This window comes from Tympanuchus pallidicinctus, unplaced genomic scaffold (genome assembly GCF_026119805.1).
Source record: "Tympanuchus pallidicinctus isolate F22 unplaced genomic scaffold, pur_lepc_1.0 scaffold16, whole genome shotgun sequence".
NCBI classification, from domain to species: domain Eukaryota; kingdom Metazoa; phylum Chordata; class Aves; order Galliformes; family Phasianidae; genus Tympanuchus; species Tympanuchus pallidicinctus.
In genome coordinates, this window is record NW_026294679.1 from 22167359 (window position 1) to 22186167 (window position 18809).

The 18809-nt window shown below is 37.5% G+C and overlaps 2 protein-coding genes across 8 annotated transcripts in view; one reads left to right on the forward strand and one right to left on the reverse strand.

The window, feature by feature from the left end:
- Positions 1 to 18809, forward strand: part of RPS24 (ribosomal protein S24) — a 773435-nt gene that overhangs the window by 650505 nt on the left and 104121 nt on the right. Inside the window, exon 1 of one of the 7 annotated variants that reach the window (XR_008205027.1) lies at positions 6596 to 6599. The exons of the other annotated variants lie outside the window; for them this stretch is intronic. The gene's annotated coding sequence lies outside the window, so the exon portion shown is untranslated. Of the gene's footprint in view, positions 1 to 6595; positions 6600 to 18809 lie in introns of those variants that run through there. 7 annotated transcript variants of the gene reach the window in all.
- The window catches only part of DLG5 (discs large MAGUK scaffold protein 5), a 99280-nt gene that overhangs the window by 34909 nt on the left and 45562 nt on the right, over positions 1 to 18809 (reverse strand). The window contains exons 3-7 of the mRNA XM_052676800.1: positions 13700 to 13865; positions 9397 to 9540; positions 8728 to 8911; positions 4003 to 4262; positions 213 to 525 (exon numbers count right to left, since the gene is read on the reverse strand). Coding sequence (XP_052532760.1) covers positions 213 to 525; positions 4003 to 4262; positions 8728 to 8911; positions 9397 to 9540; positions 13700 to 13865 — 1067 coding nt within the window. The remainder of the gene's footprint in view (positions 1 to 212; positions 526 to 4002; positions 4263 to 8727; positions 8912 to 9396; positions 9541 to 13699; positions 13866 to 18809) is intronic.

Genomic DNA, 18809 nt, shown 5'->3' on the forward strand with positions numbered 1-18809 from the left:
AAAAATTTCAACTGACAGTCTACTCAAACATGGAGCTTAGTAAATTGACAGTAAAATGGACTGTTATAAGAGAACAGTTAGAGGGGGAACATCAGTACGAAATTCCTCTTTGCAACGCAGTTCTGTTTTCCATCAATTGGTTATACATTTCTAACTCTAGCATCAGTAATGCATACTTATTTCCCTTCCCCATCAAAACAATAGCTTAGTACCTGTCTTAAAGCTTCCATCTCTTCACTAGCCACTCGTTTCTCAGAAGAAGTGTTCTTCAGTTTGGACTCTGCAAGCTCCAGCTCTGTTTGAAGCTTATCTACCTCTTTGATTACTTGATCTCTCTCACTCATTATGAGGCGGTATTCATTGAAAACTGAATCCCTTTCTTCCTTGTATTTTTCTGAATCCTTTGCTGCTTTCAGCTGCATTGTTTTGAACCTTGTCACCTCTGACTGTAATCGCTCCATCTCTCTCTGCAACTCTTTGTTTTGGGCTGTGGCGTTGCTTAGTTCCTGCTGTACTGACTCAAATCTAGGAACAAGTAGAAATGTCAGTAAGATACTTATACCTCACTTTCCCTTTTTCATATATTAAGGATTTTGTCAGATAATCAAATGCATCCGTAGGTAAAACACAACTTCAATGGACATCCTAGACATCAGACAGTGCTGCAAAATATAATTTAGACTAATTATTGCTTTTGGAATATCAGTGTGAAAGGGAGAACCTGTATGAGGAACCGAAACAAAAATTTTTAGAAATTAGAATTAATTTTATTATTAAAACAGATTTACAATATGTTTTCAAAAAGAAATGCAAAACATCACCATTTTTGATAGCACAAGCTTAATGTGGATTTATTGCATTGATTACTGATCATCTTCAAAGGGAATTCCTTCCCCAACACACATTCCTAGGTATGTGGCAAGAAGTGAAACAAATGTAGAAACTGGGAAAAAAAAAAAAAAAAAAAAAAAAAAAAGCAGAGTAACTTCCACATGACCAAAAATGCCATAAGTTTGGTTGGTACAGGACAGGTTAGAAGAAGACAAAAAAATAAGTTACTGTAAAAAAGTAGACCATGCACCTAGAACAGTAACTCAAACATCCTTAGTAATTTTCACCCACATTCGTCCAGTGACAACTGAAAGTTTATGTACTTTACCAATTATGAAGTTTAATTTCTCTATAGTGTATATAGTGGCTTTTGTGTTTATACTGACAAAATATTTCTAAAAGTGAAAAATTAATTCCACATACCAGTTCACAAATAGGCTTAAAAATTGAACTTTTCTCAAGAGCAACATTCTATCATAACAAGACATTTGGGTTTTCTTGTATGTCTTTTAACCGAAAACTCCCAGCAAAAGCCCTTGGTGGAAACACTGTACCCAATCTGAAGGAACTTTCAGGATCATCTAAATTTGAAGTGCCCACAAACCTTTGGAATACTTAGTTCTCTATCACACACACACCTCTACTGTTCAAGTGCCATTTTGTGTCTATTCCAGCATTTTGCCTAACCTTTCCCAACAGAAAGCTGTGAACTCAATTTCATGCATTTCCTCAAAAGTCTCAGCAGATTCACAGGATTGACACCACATTACTGAGGCACCTGACAGTAATTTCAAAATTATTTCCCTGCTCTTTTTGGGAAATTCTTCTGTTTAAAGAGACCATCAGGACAGGATTTCTAGTATTACAAACTATATTTGTATTTTCTTTTCAGAACAGCGAACATGAAGATAAAGAAGAATATATGGTACTGCAATAGATACAACAAGGACATAGCACAAATCTAATATAGAAACTATTCCAAACAATCTCATTGGCATTTGAGAACCCACATTTATTGCTGGAACAGGCTGCCCAGAAAGGTCATGGATGCCCTGTCCCTGAGGGTGTTCAAGGCCAGGTTGGACGGGGCCCTGGGCAGCCTCAAATGTGTATCAAATGTGTCAAATGTGGAGGTTGGCAGACCTGCTTGTAGCAGGGGTGTTTGGGCCTTGATGATTCTTGAGGTCCCTTCCAACCCAAGCCACCCTATTTTATGATTCTATGATATTTGAAAAATATTTGGGGTCAAATCAAGGACAACACAGAAAATACAGGGGAGAGGGGAAGGGGAAAGACTTAATGCAACATTTTTCAAACAAAGAAAATGATATCAATAAGAAAGAAAAAACTACAACAAGCATGCTGGCATGTCCTTTATGAAAGAGGTCAGAGGGATGAAGGAAAGTCTCTGCCTCAGAATGCTATTCTATTTTAATAATTATATGTGTATATATAACAACTGAGAAAACTTGAAAAGAAAGTTCTAGCTAAAATACTGTTGTCCCACCTGACCTTGCAATGCCTCCTAAGGAGGAAATATGGGCAGCTGGATCAAATTGTTACAGATGCCTTCTATAGGGAAAAATGCAACTGTAACTGGACTTTGTAACTTGAATGGGTTGTATGTATTAGGATTTTGCAGCAGTAAGCATACCTTTCTAAGTAGTAACCAAGGTGCCCTGTTTTGTCTTAACTGCAAACTGTGGGCAGATCTGAGTACCACAGCTCTCATTCAAAATGAAGAGCGACATTAAAAGTGAGGTTTGGCACATTAGAATTAGTTAGACAGTTCCATCTGCAGTTTTACCTGCAAAACATTCATCAGCTAAATTTACCAGGTAGAGCTTCCTATGCCATTATTGAGACAATTCCACAGATGTGAGAAAAATAAAAGGCTGAAACTGTCATGATATTCTAAGGCCAAAGACTCACTCTAAATGAGATTTGGGACACCATTTAAGTCTCGCTCTTTCTGCTCTCATTAAACAAAATTGATTAACTGTTGGTATTAATAAAAGAAAATGGTAGTACTGCAATTTATGATCAACTCATCTTTAAAATGAAAGCTTGTTGAGTCTGATTTTCTGAAAAATACACACACCTGAAACACATATTAAAAATTTTTTGCTCAGCCAAACAAATGCAGTTTTGGTTATGCAAAAATGATATAAAGAATAAGACGAATAAAGCCTGAATTTCTGTAACTAGCAACCAGTAAAAAGAAGTCCAGATCCAAAGATAAAGAATTTATACCTTTTAGTTAAGTCCCACCTTATTAACTCAACTGAATCACTGGTTCACAGGAATAAGGATATCAAGCCTGAAATTCCTAAAACTGACCTTTGCTCATCATCAAACTAACTTTTTTCTGAAGAAAAACACCTAAACCACAAGTCATAATACAAATATGTTGAGCTCCACCATGGTTCTGGTGTTTGCTGCAGTACATATGTAAGACTTTTTCTCACTTTCCAGAATCCATGCCAGTCTAAGTTATGACTTCTTTTATCTTACTATATCTTATAACTTATTAGAAAGATTAGAACTGTATACATGCTATGCATATGTATAGCACCTATGCTCAATTTAATATTTTTAAATACAATCTGTCTACAAAAGTTGTAAACAACACTTTCTTGGATTTGGTCTGTTGGAGATTGAAGTAAAAACATTCTCCACATCTACAGATGTACTTTGGATTCTTAATGACTGTTAGCATTCATCTTAACCAAGACAGCAGACCTAGTATCAAGCTGGAGCAGAGAGCAGTTAAGTATGGTGTGATATTGTTTGTGTCCTCCTGCTTTGGCATTTGTGCTGTTCTCAGTCACAACACCTTCCCAATTGGCTAACACACACAGATGCCTCCAGGGAACTCTGCTGCAAGGCTTAAGCTCTGTCTCAAGAGTCCCCCATGGTATGAAACTCTTATGTCATAAGAAATTAACTTGAGAATATCTTCTCTAGCTAAACATCTTTAGGAAATTATATATGCTTTTTCCAAATAACATCCCCTTCACATATTTTATGCTGTTCTAGAAACTCTTTTACGCAAGCTTACACATCTCACCAAGAGAAAATACTAGAATTTCTTCTGCAGTGAAAATAAGATGCAATGTTAAGATTGTTAGAGCCTACACAGCATATCCAAATATAAAAGAAACCTTATACCTTCTGAGAGAGGACGAATATTGCTGTTGAAAATGTATCGCGGTGTCCCTTTGCTTCATTAGCATGTCAATCTGTTTCTGAAGACGTCTGTTCTCCTCCTCAGCCTGCTCTAGGCGACTGAGATCTGTATTGTGACTTGCTATCTTCTCATTGTAACGCTTTCTTAAGGCATCATAATCCTTCTTCACACCCTCTAGCTTGTCCATTGCTGTATCATAGAGCTTATTTAATATCTCTGATGACCCATTTTGCTTCATAACCTAAAAAAAAAAAAAAAAAAAAAAAAGAAACTTTAAGTCTTGCATGTAGAGAGAAACACATGCCTTGATGAGATGTGAGAAAGCATTTAAAGATCATCTACTTTTACTTCGTGTTTAAAATTATTGTCTCCACAGCAAAAGAAGTCTTTATTTAAGCAGCACTTGGCCAATGTACTGATGAAATCTCTATATTAAAATAATCTTAACTTCAGACTCCTAAAAACCAATAGCATCGGAACTTTATTTTTAATCAGCCCAATGCTTTTATCAATAACGATAAAACAAAAATACACTCTGCAATTTTAATAAATGTTCTTTTCTGTGATTAAGAAAGAATTGAGCCTCCACTTAGCATTACTGTTACTCTAACCATCACTATATCATCTGCTTAATGTTAACTGGAAAAAAAAATCTGCCTTCTCATAAGTCAGTGAAACTCTCTAACCGTAATTGCTATCAACAAATATTAAATTTACATTGTTTTTGAAGTATTTTTTTAAGTTTCGGAAAGAGGTTAATTGCTATTCGACGAGCAAGATAAGGGTTGCAATTTAGGAAATGACCAAGAGGTGGCACTCATGACAGACTCTATGCTCAGGGAATAACTCATTTAAAACTTGAACAGAATGAAATCTAATCCAGACACACAGGCATTTATTCTAATATTTATACAATACTTAATCTGAAAACTATCTACAAACATTCATGCTTCAAAAGCTATTCAAACAATATTAATAGGGACACAAAATCCACTTTAACATGCAAATTCTGACCGGAAAATTAATTTTAAATTAATTTCCATTGAACAAAGAATTGTGCTGTAAATGGCAACATTTATTGTAAATGACTTGCAAAAACAACAAACTCATGAACTTCAGAAAATCTAGTCTTTTCATAGTAAAGGGCAAAAAATGTGCACAAAATGAGGAATTTTTTTTTTAATTTTTATATGCCATACTGGTTTTCTCCTCTTCCTGTATTTTAAATTGAAAACTAGATTTGATGGAGCAATAGGAAGAAATAGGGTGGCTAGATACACAGAGGTGTCAGGAGTTTACGTAATCCTAACATTAGCCCATACATCTATGTCCTTTAATGTCTGAAAAGATGAGCTCTATCAAAAGTTCAGAACAAACACATAGCAACCACTCCACACAAAATCAAACACATTTCAACTACCAGACTTGGTTCTTTAGTCATCTGCTCTAGAGCTGAGATAGCACGATTTCACTACAAAGTTGGAAAAGATTTTCCCTGCCATGCACATTGATCCCATATCACTGACACTTTCAGGTACCTTTGGCTCTTCATCTTTTTCTTACATTCAGTGCAAGGACACAGGAGATGGGACGTCTGCACAGAAGAAACTGTTGCCACCATGCAGCCTGCCCACTCAGTGTGCCATACTCACTGCCCATAGGTAGCACCAATAGGTAGGTCTACCTATGGTAGACCAATTTTTACTGTCAGAAAAACACTTCTGTGCATAAAGAAGAGGTAACATTCTTTAGCCTGATGCTGGATGCTGGTCTCCTTTAATTAGTGTTCACAAAGCACTCCAGGAACAAAACTGAGCTTTAGGGAATCTCATCAGCATGGTGAATTCCATACACACCGACACATTCTCGTCAGTTTCAGTAGCACAAGCCACACAGAGCTGGAGGCGTTGGTAGCTAGCATGAGTCAGTGAACCATTTTAGAGAAAATAAACATGCCAATGTTGCTTCTTATTCGAGAACATACTATTATTCTGTATAATAAAATGTAAGCATATGTAAAGTGTAAGTATATGTTAATTTACATTGTACTCATGAATACTCCTTTCCTGAAGATTAGTTCCCAAAATAAGTTTGAAAACAGAGTTCTTGAGAATCCAAACAGAAACAAGCCTCTTCTCACTGCCTAAGCATACATGTACTGTCTTTTTGTCGAAAGCACACAAAATAATTCAAGAAGGACAGCTATGCCAGAAGTTTGATGGAAGTAAGCATAAACTTGCTAAAAGAGACTTCACAGAGGCAGAAAGAAATGCCATAAGCAGGAAACAGAGAAATAAGGAAGGTCTTCTATTCAAAACCCCAGCATGAGAAAAAGTGAGTAGTCCCAGCTGGACCAAGGAAGACAACTACAAGAAACAGTGTGAGCAGCAGGAACATAAGCTGGGCAGCTCCTAAACAGCAAATCAATGACAAACTAAGAGTAATTCAATCAAAAGTTTGTGCTCTCCAAGGCCAATGAGATGCTGTTTTGACACAGCCTGAAGATGAAACAAGACATCAGAGTTATCAACAAAAACAGAATTAGACTAATATAGATGAGAAATGACACCGACAAGATAAGGATCTTGGCACCCCTTCAAGACATGATTCACTTTGACATGCTGAGAAATGGAGCTACACAACTTTCTCATTGAGAGTAACACACATACTTTAAAGTTTTAATCATGATGTTGTTGACGTGAGACTGAATTTCTTCAAATAAATGTTTAAAATGATGTTTCAACCTTCCTTTGTGCTGACAGACAATTTCAGATTTAGACAATCTCAAAACACAGCAACCTTCTCTTGGAGGTTTCACACCTCTGCTTTGCAGCCTGACAGGCTGATGCAAAGCTGATGCACAAAACAATTATGCCATTTGCTCAGGTTAACACAGCAAACTATTCTTGCTGCACAGAACATAACCCACATTCTGAATCAATTCACCAAACCACAACAGAACTCTAAAGATGAATACTTGAGAGGATTGGGCCACAAGGAAATGCAAATTGCCATTCCTTATTTCACTAGCTCTCAAATATCTCCTAAGGCACCACTTATCAGAGAGAGCTTGTTTTGACCTTTGCACCTCCTACCCTAGCAAATGATTATTTTTGTTTACAAAGGTTTTACTTCTGAAGTCTAATGTTTGACTTGTAAGTTTGTCCTGTGAATCAGAATACACACACTCAAATAGGATATTCTATTTAGCCGTTCCAGATGTTAGTGTAACTACTTTAACTGTTCTGGATGAGAACCGTGGACCTGATAGCACCAGTCACTAATGACGATTCCTCTTGGCTTTCCTTGTTCAGAATACACAAGCAACTTTGCTGTTGAGATTGTTATACACAGCTGTGTAATGCCTTCTTCCAGTTCTGAAAAGACTTTTTTTTTTTTGTTTCAAGTTCATAAACATTACAGAATCACAGAACAGCCAGGGTTGGAAGAGACCTCAAGGATCATGAATCTCCAACCCCCCTGCCACATGCAGGGCCACAAATCTCCCCATTTATTACTAGACCAGGCTGCTAGGGTCCCATCCAACCTGGCCTTGAACACCTCCAGGGATGGGGCATCCACAGCCTCTCTGGGTAGCCTGTTCCAGCACCTCACCACTCTCATAGTAAAGAGCTTCCCCCTGACATCCAACCTTAATCTTCCCTCCCTCAACTTAAAACCATTTCCCCTTGTCCTGCTGTTATCAACCCTTTCAAAGACTTGATTCCCTCCTGTTTGTAGGCTCCCTTTAGGTACTGAAAGGTTGCAATGAGGTCACATTGCAGCCTTCGTTTCTCCAGGCTGAACAAGCCCAGCTCCCTCAGCCTGTCTTCATAGGGGAGGTGCTCCAGTCCCCTGATCATCTTTGTGGCCCTCCCTCCTCTGGACCCTCTCCAACAACTCCCTGTCTGTCTTGTACTGGGGGCTCCAGACCTGGACACAGTACTCCATATGGGGCCTCACAAGAGCAGAGTAGAGGGAGACAATCACCTCCCTGTCCCTGCTGGCCACCCCTCTTTTGATGGAGCCCAAGATACCATTTGCCTTCCAAGCCGCAAGGGCACACTGCTGGCTTATGTTAAGTTTTTCATCTATTAAGATTCCCAGGCCCTTCTCCACAGGGCTGCTCTCAAGGACATTAATTGATCTATAGCTTTGTCCTAACTCAATAGCATCTGTGAACCTAAATAACCAATCTTCGTTAATTCCTCTAAAATTTGTCAGTAAAAGAAAGAAAAATGTCACTCTTTTTTTTCCTGTAACACATGGCAAAAAAAAAAAAAAAAAAAAAAAAAAAAAAAGCATAACATCCATTTTAAAGCTTGTCCTGTCTCATACATTAATCCAGTACCATAGCCTTTTTCAATCACCTTGCAACTTCAAACTAGGTTTTTGATGCCTCCCCTATCAATTTAAAAATACCACATAACATACGATCTTCATCATGTAAAATCTTTTCTTCTCTGCATCAAAATCTCTTCATGCTATTTAATATTCTATATCCCCTGTTCTTTCTCCAGCTAGATACAGAAAAAATTAATTCAAATTCACATTCATCCCTAGTAACATGTAAGGCTTTTTTTTTTTTTTTAGACTCAGTGAGACATAAAATGCAGCAATGCTACACGTTCATTTTTCTAGACTTATTTGTCAAAGAAAAAAGTTAATGTATTCTTCTAGCACATACATTACAAGCTGTCACTTACCTGCTGCTGCTGGCTGCGTAGGTCTGTTATCTCTTTCTGATCCTCATCGTGAAGCCTTTTCATTTCCTCACACGACTGCTGGAGATGGTTATGTTCTCTCACCAACTGTGTGTTTTTCCTCTTCAAGGTATCCATGTCCTCCTTCAGCTGTGATTGGTCACTCAGCAGTCGACTGTGCAATGTGCTGTCATGGCACAGAAAAACACGCATGGGGAGAAAAATTTGCTCAGAGTGTTCTAACTAGTTTCAAGTAAGAGCTCGCTACCTAGAAAGCAGATCAAACTAACTCAATTCTTCAAATTTTAGAATTACAAGAACCAGAAAAATCAGAGAAGAACATAAAAATAGCAAACTACATCTTCTCCAATTACCTTCTGCTCTCAAACCTGACTATTGCATTGTAATTGCAAGTCAACAACCAGGCTTTCTTTGTCTACGTCCCTCCAAGCTATCAGGGATTTCTATCTCAAGTTCTCCAAAAATAACAGGTAGCTTATATTTTTATCATTTCAAATAGTCCCAAATTATTTTTTATCTGATGCATGCAAACATTAATCGTGCAATTAGAGTGGAATAACAGAACAAGAAATCATTTGTTTACCATACTTTAATATGCTACAATTTAATACTAATTGGTAAATTGCTTCTTACAGATTTACTAATACTTACTGATAAAAATCAGCTTCTTTTGCTGCTTCTTCACATCTTTTTAATGTCTTAGTATGTTGATTTTGCAGGGACTGTAGGTCTGACATGGCCTTCATGCACTGAATCTTCAGTCTTTCATAGTCATGATTAGGTTTTGGACTAGGCCTAGGAAGGAAAAAGTATTTTTGAAGTTAAATAAACATTACCACACAGCTGAGGCTGTTGGACCCTTGCTGCTCTTTAAAATTCATGTACTGTTTGAACCACAGAATCATAGGGGTTGGAAGGGACCTCCAGAGATCATCGAGTCCAACCCCCTGCCAAAGCAGGTTCCCTACACCAGGTGTTCAGGCAGGTGTTGAACATCTCCAGAGAAGGAGACTCCACAACCCCCCTGGGCAGCCTGTTCCAGTGCTCCGTCACCCTCACTGTAAAGAAGTTCTTGCACACATTTGTGCAGAACTTCCTATGCTGCAGTTTCTGGCCATTTCCCCTTGTCCTGTCTTCACATACTGCTGAGAAGAATCTGGCCTCGCACTCTGCCCCTCACACCTTAGATATTTATAGACCTGGATCAGGTCCCCTCTTAGTCTTCTTTTCTCAAGGCTAAGCAGACGCAGTTCACTTAGCCTTTCAACCAAAGAAAGCAGTAACTGACACTTCTCTGGATTCTGTGATGAGGTTCAGCATTAAGCTGTTGTGATCTTACTTAACAAGTACCAACAACTACACAGATTTGAATGGACTGCTTTGTTTTGTTTGTTTGGTTTTTTTTTTTTCCTGACTTCTGAACAGCAATGCAGTTCCCTTAGTACAAATGCATCTTTTTCTTGCTAAGACGTAGGCCCTTGGAACAGCAGTGTAGAACACACCGCCTTTGCAGTGCAGGCTTTTTGTTTCCTGTAGATCAGCTAGAATGCAGGAAGCTACTGGCAGCATTGCTATCTGTTTCTCATTGTAGGCTGATATTTATATTTACCTGCATGATATCCTTGTTTATAGGAATTATTATTATTTTTTTTTTTTAAGAGTTCAACAATACACGAAACATACAAGTAATTCATGAATGAAAGCTAGACATGCCAAACAAGTTGTCACCGCAGCTTTGAGAGAGACTCAACAGTTACTTCTTAGAGAAACTTCTTGCAATGAAATATTTTGCAGTAAGGTGGATTTGATTAACTTAGTATGAGTGTATGTTAACTGGACTCAATAAGCTTAAAGCTGCAACTTAGAATTAAATGTGTTTTAGTTCATGTTCTCATTTTAGTGACTGCTGGACAGATAGTTTCAACTTTCAAAAACCTCACTCTGAAGTCTAATTTAAATCAATACTTGGATTTTCAGTGATTCTGTCAATGGTGCGAACATCTCAAATAGAGTTTTACTACTGCTAATTAGAATTATATTTTAAAAGGGAAACTAACACTACAGTAGTTATGGTAATATATTTGTAAGACTGCACGAGTGTTTTCTTTTTATACCCAGAAACATATAGTGAATTCAAAAAGTAACAATATAATAGAAAAAAAGACATTCCTGAAGACTTGACTTGAACGTTCAGTTTCTTTATATGAATTTGTGTTTTAATTGTTACTGCAGTCTGTCAGTAAAGGAAAGAATTGATGGGTTCTTTCTTCCCCCTTCTTCCTGGAGAAAGGGGCAAAGGAGGAATTACAAGACCTTATTATTGAGCAGCTCAAATACAACTAAGTTTCTAAAAAGTACCTTCACACCTTGCAGACATATGCTAAGCACCTGTGAGTCAGATGTGACTGCTATGTGTTTTCTTATGACTCTCAACACTGCAGCTATGCAGAATCATTTTTACTTCAGTTCAGTTGCCAGATGAATTTCAGTTCCAGAATCCATGCTGCTGTTCTTGTATGAATCGAAGAGAGTTCTGGTTACTTCTAAAGCAGAGCTTACAGCCATTTTGGAGAGTATGGTGTCAAGAAAGGGAGACAGGGCAATCTGTGCAACAGTGGACTAAATGTGATATGAGACTGAACAAACTAGACATCAACTGATTTTTCTCCTTCCCCCCCACCCCCTCGTTTGTTAGAGGTACAGGATCCAGGAGAAGACGCACAGACAGCTGTAAGAAACTTTATTTTGAAAGTAGAAAATACAGTGATGAAAAAACAAGAAAGCATAATCCCACTAAATCCAGGTTTTAAACTTTATGATTTATGATTTTATGAATTATTTTCTAACATAAAAAAATGCATCAAGTACATTGGATACACTTTGTAGACATTATCTGTGTTGGTCAATTGCCAGATAGAATAAAAGTGTTGCTGTGAAAGTCATGCCTAATATTTTATTATGTTGGACTACAATGTCAGAGGTGGATGTTGATGGTATGGCAGTAAAGGCTGAATCTTCCCATCAATATTCCATTACATTTGTGACAGATGGCAGCAGATGGACAGTCTAACAGAATATCATTTGATGTGGAAGTGTGAATGAAGCAAAGGTGTGTCACTGAATTTCTCCATGCAGAATGAACAGCACCTTTTGACATTCACTGACACTTGCTGAATGCTTCTGGAGACCAAACATCGAATGTGAGCACAGTGAGGCCATCAGTGGCACATTTCAACAGCAGTGACAGTGGGTCACCTAAAATGGTGCAGATTTTTGAGTGCAGCATGCATTGTTCATTGCTGGTGAAAACGCATAGCGAATAGTGTTGAAAAAGAGCATTTTGTAGCTGATAATTTGCTTCATAGTCTTATTGTGCTCCGTATACATTGTAGTTTCCATGAATCTACATAGGAAGCATTACTTTCACAGGGAACTACAAATACAGAGTGCACCTTGACCACAATAAGTAATTTGGTCAAAGCCCTACTTTAGTACGACAACACGTGCATGCATACAGTCATTCTCATGTGACTCAAGCGCAGCATGAGCAATCCTACTCCTGTCCAACAGAGTAACACGTGGTACTCTGATTTAGCTCATCACAATCCACTTCTGTGGTTCCTCTTCCATTACTCTAGGACTTAGTCAACACCAGATTTGAAAAACAGCTCTCAATTTTGCAACCACCTGCCTTCTCAGCCAGCACAGCCTAGCCTACAAACACTTTGCCAGCTGCAGCTATTTCTAAGCATGCCACCATGATTTGTTGAGATTCACCTCTACAGCACCCATGTTTGAGAGAACCATTGTGATACTACAATGCCTTTTAAGGCTGCAAAAGCCATCACCTAAATGGTGGTCTTTCACATTTCACAATTCAGAGTGGCAGTTAGCAGTGCTGGTGCTTTGACTACTGGAAAGCTAATGATGTTTTTTGTACGAGGAAAGTACAAAATACCATCAAGTTTTCAAAAAGCAAAGTAGCATTATTTATATGAGAGTAATATTTTTTTATTTTATAAAGGAAAAGTCAGCTAGTAACCTTTGTTCATTTTCCAGCCATCAAATATTTAATTTTTTGGAAGGCAGCATCTTCCATTTTGTATAAACCACCCAAACACTGTCCAAACAATGTTTATTTTAATGAGTTTTCTTTAAGCTGTAAACTTATATATTTTCTGCAACGTACAAATCTTAATATTGGCAAAAGATTGATTTGACAATTAAAGAAAGAAAACTAGGGCAGGCTAGAGCACAGCTCATCAGAACTTCATTAATAGTATCCGGGATTATAGAGAACAACACTTTAAGCTGTAAAATCCCCAATGCCTAAGCTCTAGTGGTTTCACATAAGAAGAATCTCTGTTCGAATAAGAAATAAACCAAAGCTCTGTCAAAGACTGATATTTGACAACCCTTTTTCTCTCTTCACCACAACACTTACAGGCCCTCAAGATAGAACACAAAGCTCCCCAGTCCCTGCAGTAGTCTTCCTTCCAACAACACCAGGGTGAGGAGGCTGAAACAATCAGCTAAGGAGCAAATAATAAAGCACACAGATTTTCTCATCTTCAGTTCACTGGCTCAAATCTTGAAACCTCTTATATGGACAAGATTTCTATTAATCACCTCTTCAAAGCAGCAAACACTTCAGCCACTGTCTTTCACATCCTCCCATAATTAGCAACTAGCTTGTTTTCTTCTCTCGAGATTGATTCAAGTCCTATTCACCTATTCCCCTCAATCCCACAGCAAAATTGCTGTAAAAAGCAGGAACATGCATTCCACATGCAGCTCTGAAACCTCTGTGTGGTCACCCTACCCCTACATATGCGTCACCACAATGTATGTACCTCAAAAGCAACATAAACACACACTGCAATATTACTGCTACTTTACAAGCAAGAAACAAGATACTTGAAAGTTAACGAAGACTAAGTTGAAAGGAAATTACCTGCAATCATCAAAAGTTGATCCAGGAGATGAAAGTGCAAGTCGCTTGCGCAGCTCATCCCTCTCCCGAGTTACCTGTCGGAGCTGAAATAATATTGTCTCCAGCTTCTCACTCATCTGTCTCGTATCTGATACAGGTGGTGGAGATGATGCTTTGCCAGTTGTACCTGACCAAGAGACAATGAACTGACAGTCAGAGAACTCCTCAAAAGAACAAAGCCACTTCACTGAAATAATTAGTACTATTAAAAAAAAAAAAAACTATATTTTTTTTTACAGATTCTTGTTCGAAAACAAATTGTTCAAGTTTTCATCAGTGAGCTGACACAAAAACTCAATTCACTCAGACTTCACATTAGCAAAACAGTTTTATTTGTGTTGCAAGTAATGTTTTCATGAGTAAGTCACTGGCTTCCTCATGTACTTACAAACTACCATCTAAGAGGGGACAACTGATGGGCAAAGTAAGAAGAATTAGCCATATGGCTAGCCTAGAAAAAAGGCAAGGCACCTTTGGACTCATAACTGCAAAGACCTCAAACAACAGTGACAAAAAAGTCTCACATAAAAGGTCATTTCCAATGAAGTATCAGGTTCCATGCTTTAAGAAAAAAATTATATATATAAAGAAGAAAAAATACACTTACATCAACTTAGCTCACTGACTGTAGACAAACTGTTACAGCAGAGGGACTCTTCTCCTGATCCTTTAACCTTATAGATAGACTATTTCATAGGTATACTATGACTAGCTTGATTTTTTTTTTTTCCCCCAGGAAAATCCTGTTTTCATACATTACAACTTATCAGTCATGCATGCAAAGATTTGACTTAGCAGCAAATTAGGAGAGCCAGGCTTCACTTTTAACAACACTGGTTAAAATGAGCGCACTACAATCACAGCAACTGGACACACAGTACATGCAGGATCTCATCACTATCACCACCACGTTCATCAGTGATAAACAGTAATGCCCCACTGTCTTTTTGGTATCTCATATCAATACAAAGAGATTCGTCCACAGAATGCAAAAACTCCCTCCAGTTTTTAACTAGAACTTCCTGTTCTCAGGTTTCCACAGCAAACTAACTTCAGGGCTAGGGCTAACCATACACAGAACATCCAGTGTAATAGGATCCCTGTTCCTATTCCCTTCACCTATTAATATAATTGTGTAACAAGAATTTCTGAGCACAGACTATTCTTTTAATCTAACTATTGCATAGTTAGAATAATGCATACAAATGTTTTGATAGTTAAGAATTGCAGGAACATCCCACACTCTGTAGAAAGATACAAGACATGGACTCACACTGCTCTAAAGGACTTTCAACAGAGCCTACAATTAGGTTTTTCTCCTGCTACTCCTTCATTCAAGAGTAACCTCTTCCATGAAGGCTACGGATCTCACACTAATAAAACACAAGTGTGTTTCTTTTATTTCCTAAAACAATAATTATTCAGCATAGTTTTTAATGAAAGATTATTCAGAAACATCATGCACTATTCTAGGCTCATGTTGTAATGAATAGACAGGAAATAATAAATGGAAAAGTCAAAATGCATGTCCATTTGGAACAGTATAGATGTTAATGAGGAAGGCAGTTTCATCAACAAGTGAAAAAGTAGACAAATATAATTCCTAATTCAGGAACTGACAGGGTTCACAGACTTAGGTAGATTCAATCCCCAAGCTACGCCAGGCAAGGCAAGACTGCTTTAAATAAAATCAAGCTATCTAGCCTTAGGAAAGAAGTTCCTGGACAAACATGAAGTCATTAACCTTATTACCAGAAACAGTTATTTTTCATTAACCTGTCACTTTTTATGTTTACGTTAAAAAAGTATTTTTGTATGCAAAGTACAATGATGATACTGTCAACATATAATACCAGTGAAGATTTAAGAGCTATATAAACAATATTCCCTCTAATCCAAACCCAAAAAAATGTATCTTTGCTCAATAACAACTTCACATTTTTAATAATTGTATAATGTTAAATTTGTGGACATTCCAAAAAAGCTTCAGTGAACTTCTCTTTCATCAGAAAAATTCAATTTCAACTCTCCATTTCCTTGAAAGGGATTTTTACAGTTGAACGCTAAAAGCTTTTTACTGCATCTGATATCCTGATGCAGTATAGAGAAAGTGACCTGTGCTTCCAGCTTTATATTCTTTTTCCATCTGACTGCATGTTTACATAAAAGTACTTCCTTTCTGCATTTTAACCACTCAAACTGGTCTTAAAATCTACAAGCCTAAAAGCTAAATTTCCATTATCCAAATGATGCCATCTTACAACAACTTACTTGCTTCCTCAGATAATCTGGATTTGTTAAAATGGATGTACTGCACGTCTCGACAAGTGCAACTCATCCATCTGCTTAGTAAAGCCCAGAACTCCTTTTCCATATCAGCTCCCCTTTTGCTGAGGATCCAGCAATACCCAGGCACATGCTGCCAGCCTCCAGGTAGGCAGCATTCCACTGTCTCCAACAACAGCCCCACAGTGGGGGCACTACGTTCAAAATTAGTTCATGCAGTACACCCATGAAGTCCTGAGTACACATTAACTGAATCAAAATCAAAATTTTGCCAAATTTCATACCTGCATTCTATAAAAGAAAAGCAGCTATAACAGAAGCTAAAGCAATTACATCCTCTGCAGTTTAAGCATGTGATTTCATGGAAGTCACAATGATCAAATAATTATCAAATACAATTTTTGATGGCTACTCTCATAATCAATGTTTGAACAGATAATACAGCCACATAGACACTAGTGCACAGTTAGCTTCATTTGCATGTCACTCCCAGTATTCGGGGATAGGGCAGCACACTTTTTGGACTAAAAATAACATTTTAAGAGGAATGTGGCTGGGAAGCTCGTTAAACTGACTAAGATGAACCACAACACTGAATCAGTATAACGCTGAGGTGGGAAAACGAGTACCAATGGATGAGGAATTATTTTTTAAGAAATAATATGAAAATACCTTAAGTTATAACACATACATTTTCCTTTTTGAGAAATACACTTGGTATGATATACACATATACCCAATTTAAAAGGCAGCCATCAGCTAACATAATGCTTGTAATTGTATTTCAATTTTTTTCAAGTCATTTTATAAATTTCATAAAGCCAATTCTTGCTTGAAAACAATCAGACTAGTCTATGTACAACTGATCCTCCTCACAGCTTCCATTTAAAAAAGAAAATCAACATGGATGTCCTGAGTACCATTTCTTTAAGGTCCTGTAAATCATGAGAGAATATGTTAAAAAAACACTTGCAAAATAAGACAAAAGATGTGTTGCAAATAAGGTTTCTCCCCCAGCTCAGGAAAAACTTATTCTAGCTGCAGGAAAATCTGTGCTAAAATATTTACTTTCTTTCAATAATTTATATGCTCTAAAATGGGATTACATAACAGAATCTACCCTTTGATGCATTTCTTCAGATGTATCTTTAGAAGTGGCCTTGAAATAACAGACAGTGGAACAGAAGTGCCTTGTAGGTGAAATAAAACATTAGTAAAAAAAGCAGCAGTCCATAGAGAAAGGGAAACTGAAAGGTACAATACTGAACTGTGGAAGAGTGTCATCTGATAGACAAAAACCTAATAGGTTATGAAAGCAGTGAGGATCGTGTAACATGCAAGAAAAAGAATGTGCAACATTCCAGTGTTTGTCTTACTACAGAATATAATACCCTAAACAAACCTGCCGGCACGCAAAACAAACTTTCAACTTAGATAAACTTAAGACTTTAGAAAGAGCTGAGCAGTCCTACTGGAAAGATCAACATGAATGAAAATCTACAACCCAGTACTCAGAAACTGAGAGGAAAGAAAAAAAGTACTAATTATATCAGTTTGAAAAGTTCTTGCAGAACTTTTCCAAGCTACAAAAGAGATTAAAATCTATATCATAGCCAAGGAAACACAGTTGGAACTTCTGCATTTGAGTAGCCAGCATCTCCTGGTGGGAACTATCAAACCTAATGTTTATCAGGTTAATAAGTGCACAGCAGAATCATGACCTGGGCTCAAGTACACCATCCAAAAAGTGCGGGACAGCTGCCAGGCAGTCGCTGCACACCAACCTGAGGCTGAGACTCCACTGATGCTTGCTGCCACAGCTTCTGCCACAGGAAGCTATGAGCATCATTTCATCATACCGTTTAAGAGCCCAAAAAGAAAACTGCTGACACCAAAATGGTTTCCTGAATGCACAGACTGATAAAGGGATGCAGGGAGTAGGGAAAGACATCATGTTCCAGACATGCTGTCTAGAGTGCAGGAGGTGTGGATTCACACATGCTGCATTTCCATTCAGATTATTACAGATTGAATCTTCAGGAATCTCAGCAATCTGCTGCCGAAGACTGATACTGAGGCATATAAAACATTGTGGTCAGATCAGGGATTTTTCAAGCTCAATTTATGCAGAATTGTTAAGAGGTCAAGAACTAATTCAAACTGAATTTGTGAGGTAATGCAAAAAAACAAAACAAACAAACAAAAAAAAAAACAACAACAAAAACCACAAAAGTAAAAAAAAAAAAATGTAAACCCACAGCTCCCTCTTCTCTGAGACTATTTATTGGTAAAGTTAATTTCCTAATTTCTTTGTGACTACTGTTTTCCGTTTGTTTAAATTTTATTTTAAATCAGGGTATCACATCCACTGAGTAAATCTTGAGTGGCTCTGAACTGACGAGAAATGCATGACTACACTTAAACCCATAGCTGCCAGGAAATGGATGCTATAAAAGTCAGTAAGAATACAATAAAGCAATGCAAAGTGCTTACTACTTAAAAGAAGGTGGTTAATAGCAAACAGACTGAAAATCAGGCAAAGAGATTAAGGATTACTTATATGGTTCATAAACCGAACTGAGTGAAAAAAAAGTGTGAAGTTCTTCTAAGTTTGTGGAGGAGTGTGGGTATTTCGTAACTTTTGTTTCCAGGAAACAAAACATGTACTAAGATCAAAGGACAAGAAAATTACATAGGATTTAGATCTATAAAAAGAGGTTTAACTTGACTGTTGAGTTGAAATTTTACAGGCATATACTTTTGAATAGAGATTGATCATCTAAGC